The sequence below is a fragment of the Apteryx rowi genome, unplaced genomic scaffold (genome assembly GCF_003343035.1).
Source record: "Apteryx rowi isolate R43461 unplaced genomic scaffold, aptRow1 scaffold_233, whole genome shotgun sequence".
Classification (NCBI taxonomy): Eukaryota; Metazoa; Chordata; class Aves; order Apterygiformes; family Apterygidae; genus Apteryx; species Apteryx rowi.
Genome location: NW_020448675.1, coordinates 1,175,222 through 1,186,728, shown reverse-complemented (window position 1 = coordinate 1,186,728; position 11,507 = coordinate 1,175,222). Strand labels below are relative to the sequence as shown.

The 11,507-nt window shown below is 39.3% G+C and overlaps 1 protein-coding gene across 3 annotated transcripts in view; it reads right to left on the bottom strand.

Moving 5' to 3' along the window:
- Positions 1-10,890, bottom strand: part of SACS (sacsin molecular chaperone) — a 34,602-nt gene extending 23,712 nt beyond the window's left edge. Inside the window, exons 1-6 of one of the 3 annotated variants that reach the window (XM_026065909.1) lie at positions 10,864-10,890; positions 10,508-10,658; positions 7,733-7,820; positions 5,872-5,957; positions 2,858-2,969; positions 1,354-1,500 (exon numbers count right to left, since the gene is read on the bottom strand). In XM_026065909.1, the coding sequence (XP_025921694.1) occupies positions 1,354-1,500; positions 2,858-2,969; positions 5,872-5,957; positions 7,733-7,820; positions 10,508-10,658; positions 10,864-10,865 (586 nt within the window). In that variant the 5' untranslated portion in view covers positions 10,866-10,890. Of the gene's footprint in view, positions 1-1,353; positions 1,501-2,857; positions 2,970-4,602; positions 4,809-5,871; positions 5,958-7,732; positions 7,821-10,507; positions 10,659-10,863 lie in introns of those variants that run through there. The other 2 variants (XM_026065910.1, XM_026065911.1) reach the window with 2 other exon arrangements.
- Positions 10,891-11,507: the final 617 nt, after the last annotated feature.

Genomic DNA, 11,507 nt, shown 5'->3' with positions numbered 1-11,507 from the left:
GAGCGACAGGACGAGAGGCAACGGGCACAAACTGAAACACAGACAATTCCATCTGAACATAAGGAAAAACTTTTTCACTGTGAGGGTGACAGAGCACTGGAACAGGTTGCCCAGAGAGGTTGCGGAGTCTCCTTCTCTGGAGATATTCAAAACCCGCCTGGACACAATCCTGTGCAATGTGCTCTAGGTGACCCTGCTTGAGCAGGGGGGTTGGACTAGATGATCTCCAGAGGTCCCTTCCAACCTCAGCGATTCTGTGATTCTGTGAATGTGTGATTCAGTACTTAGGAAGAAACAAGCATATCCCTAGTCTTCAATTAAATACATAAATAGCCACACAAATATTTGAATTCTAGTAAATACTGAGCAAGAAAAGTGTTATTTTTTCAACTATATACACTTATTTTTCCAACACTTCCAGGAAAAAGCCCACTAATTTACTAAAGATGTAATATAAAGCATGGCTACATTCATACTTGCAAGGTCTTTAAGGCTTGCAAGTAAGCTGGCACATTTAAAAGTAAAATTTCCTAAAATTATCAAACCACTGAACCTATTAACAAAGCTTCTATTCACGCTCTACTAGGTAAAATATTGTGAAAAGATATCTTGTGCTTTACAGCCTCATGTCATGAGAGGCACAAGTTAAAATTGGTATTTCAGCAAAAATTTGCCTCTTATCCTATGCTATTAAAAATACTATGTAGACTGTAAGCACCATTTACTTTGCATTCTTTTTGCCATACAGTAGTAAAACACTGCACCAGAATAACAGATTTCCAGATTTAACATACCAGTTTGTGAAAGAGTATGTTACCACTTATTATCAGTATATTCAAGTACTTCTTGCTTTAAGAAAGATCTCTCTCTAGAAGTAAATGCGTATATTATTTCTATTATGGGGCATCCTTTTTAACATTAAGTAAAAAGGATCACTTCTTATTATGCAAAGAAACTGTACAAAAGTATCAATCTAGTATAAATTTACATTTTTCTGCTTACATATCTACCTTCTATTATGCACCTCTATAATGTGAACTGCAATGCACAGTTGAAATAACAATGTAGAGAAACGTTCATTTCAATATAAGGGACTAAGTACATAACAATGATACAAAAAGAAACTAATCTCCTCTAATCTTTTGGCTATATTCCTTCGAAGTCCAAAGTACACCTTGTTGAGTTTCCAGAAAATTTACAAAAATCTGAACACTCCTTAAGGATCTTAGAATCTTTAGCCAAGTATCTAATGTAAAAGCACTACAGAGAATCTTACACGTTTGATGAATATGTAAGATAACTAAACACTTTACAACATCAATATTGTCATTTAAAAGTAACTACTGAGAGTACCTGTTATATGATAAACTGAGTTAAAGCCAATTCCAAATCTTCCAACTTTCAGGGGATCATCCTTTTTCCTGCTTCTTGCTATTTCCTGAATACCATGCCAGTCCTCAGGGGTGAAAACTGCATCATTGTATGCATAAAATGCTGGCCCTAAAATAAACAGGGAAGTGTAAAAAGGAAGACAAAAGAAAACCACTGTTGAAAAATTCTAGAAAGTGAACTTACAAAACTGAGAAAGTATTTATTTTTTTTAAAGAAGTATGCATGTGCAAATTTAATGGGGAAGCTATGACTCAAGCTGACATCAAATTATGTTTGGTGCTGAAAGGGATGCATGAACAGAGGAGCAGCAAGAGCAGAAGCAGGGAGATAGATTTATCTCTGTATATGCCACTTATGAGGTTGATATTGTAACGTGGTATGCAGTTTTGGTGCTCACATTTTAAAAGAATGGTTTTGAAAAACCGAACAGAAGGCAGAAGAGAGCAACAAAGCTGAAAGAAAATGTCTTGTGGTAAAAGACAAACTCAGTCTGTTCAGACTAATAATGTGTTCAAAAGGTACACTAATCACAGTCTATTAATACCTTCATGGGAAGATAACACATGGCAAGTTATTACAATAACCAGTGTCTAGAAAGTAAGACAGACGAATTCGAATTAGAAGACATGATAATGAGGTAGATTAACAGCTGGAAAAAGCTAGAGCAACAAATTCATGGATTATCCATCGTTGAAATCTTCAAATCAAGACTGAATACCTTTTGGGACAATTATGCAAGCTAATTTCTTTGATACTTGATAAACATGTAACCAGCCTGTATCACACAAAGACAGATTAACGTAAAAACCTTAAAGTTACAAGAAACTACATTTGCAGTAGACAAGACACCATGAAGACAAGTCTGGTATAAAAGCAAGAGAATAAGAGATGGGGAAGAAAACAGAATGGCCTGAAGGGTGTTGAAATGTAAGGGGCTTAGGTCATCAGTCCACTACAGCATGTTTACATTAGGAATTGGAGATAGGACTCAAAAGATGGGGTTAATATGTAAAAATCTGAAAATGGTTGTCTAATATTCCAAATGTGCTTTTATCTTAGGCCTTACTTATGAAATTTTGTTTACTTGTTCCACTAGAAACCCTTTCTTGTATTTTGGAATATCATGGGAACACAGGGAAATAAACCAAAAGACATACAGCGTCCATGGGAAGAGTATCTTAGAATAAACTAGAATGTGCGGGCTTTTTCACACAGCATTAACTGGAAACATCTGGAAAGCTGCTACGGACAATCTGCAAAAAGACAGTGCAAGACCTTCAATACCGGACACTTGCTTTGGAAAACGATTATCAACGTTAGAACACACGACAAAATGTCCACCTAATAAGGTGGAAGTGGCACTGCAGTCATTCCTATATGATCATGTCCACAGAGCAAACAGGGAAATCACAGAGCCATGTGCATACTGAAGGATAATAGCCAAAATTAATAAATGCATACTTACCCTGATACTGTGCCATGTCCTTTGACCAGAGAGTTTCTGTTCCATACTGAGTTTCATCATATAAAAACCTAACCTCTGTGGCACCAGCATCTTCCGCATTCTGGATCAGTTCCTAACGGGGCGAAGGGGGAAGTAATGCAGTAATGTTGTATGTATTGTAGTCATGGCTTCCCAACTTAAGCAGTAGAAAACAATTTCAAGTAACTGTGCAAAAAAGTAATTGTTTTCATACTTTTTCAACTAAATCTATTTTATCCAGTTCACCCAAACAAAAGTAGACATTAACATTATAAAAAGAACATTCAGGCAAATATTAATTATAAGAGTGATCTGAATTTGGAGCTCAAATACCACACAAAAGCAGTATTTATAAAGTCTAGAAATAAGTTATTAAACTGCTATAGCAATAATTTCAGATTAATACAAGTCTGGTAGAAGGAAAATAATAATAATAATAAAAGTTTACTGTTAATACCACACAACAACTGTAAGTGGTGCGGCAAAAAGTCCTGACGGGACAATACATCAACTGAATTCAAATTCAGTTAATGTTTCAGAGTACGAACTAACAGCTCAAGAGCCAGTGCGCTCACTTCTAACACCTCTTCAGCAAAGGACTGCAAAACAGCTTTGAAAGTAACTTTATAAATGGTGAATCACTAGAGCTCAACTGTCAAAGCCCATAGAGCAGAAAGAGACTCATGTTAAACAAATATTTGTAAACAGTATCAGCAATGGTGACAGACACAGAAATTTCTGAGAGTTGGAATGCCAATCAACTAATTTCTTAAACATTAACATTGATAAAGTATGTCCATCTAGTCCCATTTATATCAATACCATTATATGCTGTAGACACAGAACAATGATTATAAATACCTGCAGGATTAGAGCTTCCCATAGTGTTCTATTTATATTGGATCATGAAACATATCCCAGGGCTCCAAAGACATACATAAATTTTTTTTATATATATATATATAAATTATATATATATATATATATATATATATAAAAATTTTGGCTTCAGGAAGTACCTGAGCTAAACTGAAAAGCTGTGTAGGTACATTACTTGATATCCAAACTGTTCATACAAAATAAATTTCATTCAATTATACATATGAAATAAATAGATTTGCTACAAAGATGAATCTCTCCCTATGAAAATAAGTAACTAGTAGCAAACATTTCAGATTAGCTTGTATTCTAATATACTGCTGACAGTAAACTAAGTTCATTGTTATCTAATACCTGGTTTCAAATCTATAACCTCCCAGTTTCTCACTTTATGACAATACGTTCAGTCTATAAGGCATATCATGTAAATAACCAAAACAATTTGTGTATATGGTCAGATCTATATCATTCTGAAGCGAGATGGGATAGCAAGAAAAACATCCACAGTTCAGCATAAATAATAAGTGTTTACAAAATCTCTATATGTGGTATTTAACTTTAAAAAAATGCAATTCTTCTAAAAGAATAATTACTACAATCATGCAAGAAATACCAAAAGACAACCAAAGCCTCTAGAAATAGTAATTAATAAGTATGGAGACCACCTATATAGTCAGACTTGCATTCATTCCGTGGCACATCCAGCATCCACATTTTCTGGCTTTCACATTTAAAGAACTCTCAACAGTGAAATCAAATTTAACATATTAGCAAAACTCCTGCTAATATTCCCTCCTTAACAGTCCGCAAACTCTAAATTGTAAAGCATAAAAAAGAGGAACACTTACACTTCTAGATCTACCTGTCTGACTTCTAAGGACATTATCTTATTTCTTCACGTTGGGAAGAGAAATTGGGTTTAACTTGTTAAGAAGTTCTGAATCCTCTATGATTCACATGCATCTTATAGACTGGCAAATACACAGTGAAATGTAAGCATCCATCACAATCATCCTGTAAACGGACGCTTCTAGGAACATAACCAGGATGCAGTCTGCTGAAACAATTGAAGATATATCTTAAGCATTCATAATCAATTTCGAGTGCCATAGTTGCAAAGAAAACCTTTAAAATGATGGCAGACAGTATTATCATCTGTCATGATTTAGTGACTTAGTGACCAGAGTGCTTGCCTGGGGAAATTAAAAAAATAAAAAAATCTCTGTAACAAATCCTATTAGTTAGAACCTACAGTTCCTATATACTGACAAAATGAATCCCCTAACCTCAATCCTATAAAGCGTTCAGGGTGAGAAGAGTTCAACATCCAAATATGAACTGATCACTCCAGATGCTCCTCAAAGAAAAAAAAAACAAAAAAGACAAAAAAAGCAACACACAGGAAAACTGGCACTTCCAGATTGCAATTAATCTCATTTTAACACAAAAAAAAAATGCAAGAAACCAGACAAATCACCTTCTACAGGTACCATTCTTTTTGCTTACAGAACTTAAGGAACTTTGAGTGAACGCTTCAGACATCTGAAAAAAATTACAGATTACATAAGTCTAAACCAAGGTGAGGTGAATCCCATTCTAACAGTTCCCTGTTCTATTTACTGTGATTTTTTTGGTGTTTAGGTCAACACCGCGATTTTCATCCTCGGGTTGTCCATGTAACACTGAGTGTTCTAATGCTGAGCATCACGGCATAACATGACATACTGTTGCATACTTTGAAGTCTCCTGGCCCAGTGATAAAACACTTTAAAGAACACTAATCTTACTTTAGAAAGTCTTACATCATTTATTTTGTTACCAGAATCATGTTCTAAGCTAAACAAATTTCTTTGCCCATACGAAACTGATGGGTTCCTTATTCATGTCACTCCAAGAATAGTCATCTCTCTGTCTCCCCAAAAGCCACTCAAAGTTTCCTGTATTACAGTGCTCCTAACCTAATGATGGATTTTTGTGATATCGTCATAGTTCGCTAAGAAATACGTGTTTAGCTAACAAGAAATTCCACAGCAAAAATCTTATATTAAAGTCTTCAGCTTGTCTCAGTCTCACACAAAGATGAGCCACTCCCCATTCCCCTACTACTTATTGTATACCTTAAGAATTTGCCCTCCTTCTGGGTATCTTCTTAAAATATCCTTAAGAAAGTCAACAAGTGGTGGAGTTGTTTGTCCAAAACGGCCTAAAAACAGAAAAAAGAAAACCATGTATTATTCAATTGCGCGCTTAATTTTAAATTAAAAGTGTACTCACCAAATGGTTACTGGAGACTTAAATTTTTTTTAAAGTAACTCAAGGCTTGATACTACAAAAATCTCTCACTTCTAAAATAAGCTGTAAGAATACTACATTATAAATCCTTCTATGGAAAAAATTGTAAGAAGAAATAGCATTCTTAATGTTAGTCAACATGCTGTTTCATCAGCAGATGAAAAATTCTGGAGCTAAGGCTTTACATGAGGTATACCCCAACTCCTTCTACTAGCTATTTAAATATAGGAACTATTTGCCAGAAGACTACTTTTTAAGTAGCAGTACAGTATCGGATGGCAACAGTAGCTCTGAAGTTTTTATAGCCAGTGATGGTCCCTACTGACAGCTACTCACCAGCACAGTATACTTAGGTTCTAGTGTACACCTCTCGTTCTGGCACATCGTAGTGCTGGGCCTGGCTTAGTAGAGGAGGGAAATGCACACCACAGCTTTATAACCCTTGGTAATACCTTTCTGTGTCTCATGGACCTCGCTAACCCTAAGCTCTAAGAGAAAGGCAGCCTATCACAGAATGAAACCATACCAAGCTTTGCCAAACAGAATTCTACCTCAAATAGACACCTACTGTACTCTACAGACTCTAAAGAAGAGTCCCACAAATTCAAATTCTAAAACATGTGCTTCATTCAAAGACTAATGACACAATCCGAACAAAGGAAAACAGGCCCTACCACTGTCCCACTTATAATTTCCTTTCAAAGTTCTTAGTGAAATAATTATTTTTCTTTCCCCTGCACATGTGTGTTTATCAAGTATACATACGCAAAAACAAACTATATGTATGTATGTATGTATGTATGTATACTGTAGAACCAAATGCAAGACAAAACACCACAGAATCCTCAGCAATGTAGGAAAAAAGTGATTTACATAAGAGATGTCTCACTTTATCACTAGAAAATTATCAGCCAACAGACCTGTGGCTTATTAAGGTTAAAAAAGTACTATTTTTCATGATACCAAAATGTTTGGATTAGAAAAAAAGGTTTCTTCTTGCTCACAAGTCCATTTAATTTTCTGTTTTCCGTAATACTAAATCAGTGGTATTCTACCATCCTGTAAGTTTGTATTTCATTCTTAAGCATTATCTTATAATAATTAAGTTACTGTTAAAAGAATATTAATGCTAGCAACCAAATAACAGAATCATTATTATAGATTTTAATTAATATATTTCTGAAAGTAATTCAAATATCATACAAACAGATATACCTGCAATTCTTGTAAGAAATATTTAGCTAAACATACACAATCAATAGCAAACAAAGACAAAAAAAATAGAACTCAAAAGCTTTCTACACTAGTGGTAGTTTTCTACACCTTAGTTACTGAAAAGATATCCTTTCAGTAACAATTTTGTTTACCACTATTTGGCTTATTTTATATGAGACAAGGCAGCTATTAACTCTATGCAAGGTGAGATTTATCGATCCCAAAGGGCAGCAACATTATAATTGCTATACATTATATTACAAACTAAAAATGGAATACCAAAGTACTTAAAAAAAAAAAATCAATTTACCTGAAGTAGAATGATAAGAAAAGAACAAGTGAAGGGATACCTTATGACATAGCAAAAAATACTTTTCTTTAAAAAGGAAGCATTATTTCAATTTACTCCAGATTGTGCTAGAAATTTTTTTGAACTTCCAATTCATAAACAGAGATAAGTATTTTTCATACCTCCTCCTTTCAAACCTTCTGACTGAAGCTTTAGAAAAATCTGATTTTGAGACTTTTGAAGATCCAGAATCTTGGTATCATCAGACAACTAGAATTAAAAAAAGACAGATCTTGATCAAAACATTCTACAATAAAAGTAATTCGCAATGGCTTTGTTCCATGTATTTTTATACCATGAAGTTTGTTTTTTATCTAAACACATATAAATACCCTGCAACTTTCAGTATTCAGGTTAAGCAGCAGTTTAAGTCTCTGAGGTCTAGTCTCTGAGGACCTCCCTTGCCTAGGGATCTATATAACACCCTCCAGATAATGTATCATTTTGTCAGAACAGGACCAGCAAATGGCCACAAACAAATCAGGTTGGAAATTTTTTCTACAGAAACATTGTAAGAGCAAAGGGTGGCCTCAAAATTTTATGTTTGAGTAGTTCCATGTGCTGGGAGCTTCTGGAAGCAAACAATGAATAGACCTATTGTTCTAAGGGACATGACATAGAGAAAATAGAGTATGTATTTATGTACTACAAAAAAAGTACATATGGGAATGCAATTTCAATTATAAACTAAGCAATATCAACTCAAGGCAACTAGTAAGATGAAACATGCAGAGACAAAAGTAAGTTTTAGCAAGACTCCTGAAAAACCTGACTGCCTCATCTTCCTGTTATCTCTACATGTAAACCTAGGGACTCACAGAGATAACCACGGAGAAACAGAGCCAAACTAATCAGAAAATTCCTGAAATAGGGAAAATTACTTAGTAACCATAACACATTATATTTTTGTTGCAAATTTAGTTTCATATATGTCCCGGTCATATATAACAGGATGACAAATATAATGGGATAACAAATGCAGAATTACAGGTTGCATTGAAATTCCTAATATTTGTACAGTTAAATTCCAGAGTTTCTTTTGTTAAGCCTGGAAGTACCAAAAAAGGGCAAAAAATAGAAACAAAAAAAAACCCCAGGCCCCAAACCTTTAAACAAACTGTGCTAATCTGAAACCTAACCAATTCAAATTAGTCTCAGTTTGCAATAAAGTTCAGGATCACTTTCTCATTTCCATGGGTTAGAACTTAACCAATTGCTAGAATGAAGTTGGTGCTTACACAGACACAGATGCTTATGACCTATCTATATTTAATAACCAAAAGGCAGCCCAATTCATACTATGCAATCATAACTTTAATACGTTAACAAGAAACAAATCATTTTTCATTTACATTACTTTTAAGTAGTACTTACAATATTATTATATTTAACATAAGTTCCAACAAAAATGTTACACTTAAGCTGATCACGTCTCAAGATGTAAAATAGCTTAAACTGGGTTTACCAACCCACTCAGGACTCACTAAAATAAAAAGAACTCATAGAACGTTATAACCATCACCAAGTACTATAGAGACAGAATTACAGAAGTCTCCCAGAGAGTATTTTTGTATGCAAAACACCAGCACAGACAAGGAACAATGAACAGATTTGTATTAGTAGTTTTATCACTAGAAGGAACTACGAGAGAAACAGGTCTGGATTTTACTTAACCTCTGTAAATTGCAGGCAGCAGCTTTAAAGGGGAAAAAGGATTTACCAATGAATATTCTACTACCTCAGTAAAATAAATAATAAAAGAATTTGATCCTAGGAAACAGCATTTCAAAAGGTTATAAAGAATTTGCAAAATTACTACAGTAGAGAAGAAATATTGCCACAGATTTTATTGATTTAAAAAAAAATTAGAATAGCTATTACAGTCTGCTTAATGACTGTTTCCTGCCAAAAGATAGACTTCTGTGCCAGCCAGAGCGCTGTTTGTACCTTAGCTTCCAGATGAATATTAGAGAGTGATATAAAGTTCTCCTTCCTCCCAAAACAGGAAGGCCTGGAAAGAACAAAATCAAGGACATGCAAAGCCATGCAAGAAAATAAAAGATGGCCTAAATGGGTAATTTGTTTCAAACCTGAGCATTCAAAAATCATGCTCCCCATGTAGGTTCTTAAAAGCTTCATGAGCAGTACAACTACTAACACCAGGTTTCCCATGCATTTGCATGGCCCTTTGCCCTACCTAATCCTAATTTCCAGCCTGCAATCCCCTCTTTCCCAAGACCTTGCCATAGCCCCCTGCCAGCATCTCCTGCTCCCAACCGCATGCTTCCCACGACTAGGAGTGGACCGAACAGCACCCAACTACTGAGCTCTGGCTGATGCTTTCACCAGAATAAGGACAATCATTTGCATCTCTCTCCTCCACTAGACCTCGATTTCTGACTTGCAAGAGCCTCCTGTCTTGCTGACATCAATTCCACTGCTGAAGTTGGCCAAGAGGTAGAAAATCAATCACCAGGGGTGAAGGGAGAGACAGAGCAGCAGGCAGAACAAGCACATCAGCAATCTCAGGTGAATTTCCCCCTCCCCTCCCCGCCCAAGAAATAAAGATAAAAGCACATGAATTCATCTCAGAGGTAGCAGAAACAATATATACAAAGTAAAATATAAGCAAAAAAAAGACACAAAGGCAGAATATAAGAAGTAGACACCACCAAAAGAAGGCAAATGCTTTTCTAGCTTCCCGGGAAGGGCTCACGGCTGCAGCCGGAGACCTGACAGAACGCAACAAGGAGCGAGATGGGGACTGCCAGCGCCGAGAAGCGACAGGCCACCAGCGAGCGCGAGGCGCTGCCCTGCCGCCACCGCCGCGGGCCCGGGCCAACCGCCCCCCGCCCCCCCCTTCCGCCCGGCGGCCGCCGCCCCCGCCGCCCTCTCACCTCTCTCCCGCAGTGCCACAGGCGCTGCCGGGCGGCGGGGAAGCCGGCGTCGGCGTGGATCCGCGCCTTCACGTCGCCCACCGCGGCGGAGGGAGGCAGCTCGAAGGTCCTGCAGCCCAGGCAGCCATGGAGGACGGTCACCCGGGGCAGCCTGCGCGCACACAAGGCAGAGGGGCTGAGCGGAGCGGAGCGGCGCCGCGCCCCCTCCCGCCGCCCGGCTCTGCCCCGGGTGGGCGCCGCAGCCCGGCGGCGGGAAGGAGCCGCCCGGCCCCGCCGCTCCGGGCAGTGCGGCCGCCGGGCCTGCGAGGGGAGCCGCGGCCTCCCGCCCCGTCCCGCCCCGTCCCGCCACCACTCACATGCCCGCCGCGGCACACAAAGGCCCGTTAGCTGCCGCGGCGCCGCCGCTCCCCGCTCGGGGAAGGGGTGGGACCGCGCGGGCGGCCCTGCGGCGGCGGCGGCGGCGGCGGCGGCGGGGGGAGGAGCCGCCCTGCAGCCTGCGCCGCGGAGGAAGAGGAAGGGGGGGGGGAGCAGCGGCGGCCGGTCTAAAGGCGGCGGCGGAGGGGAGGGGAGGCGTCCCGGGCCCGCCGCGACCCTCGCGGCCCCCGCAGGCCCCCCGCCTCCGCGCGGGGCAGGCGCGACCCGGCAGCCGCGGCGAGGTGAGAGGAAGTGGCGGGCACCGGGCGCTTCCCGGGGAGAAGGGCCTTGTCCCCCCCCCCCCCCCGCGCTGGGCTCCTTTCTCCCGCTGCCACCCCACCTCGGGGCCAGCGCCCCCTGCTCCCCGCCGGGGACGACGTGGCGTCGGGGTGCACACATGGCAAAGCAATGACCAGCGATTAGATCCAGAGACATTACTGCATGCAGATTCCTCCTCCACTGGGGCAGCTCATCAGGAAAACACGCTACCTGATATACCCAATACAAACCTGGTTTTACCACTTACAGGGGTTTTTTTAATAACAGTTTAATCTCATCAGGAAAACAGATCTGTTCTTTGTGTTCC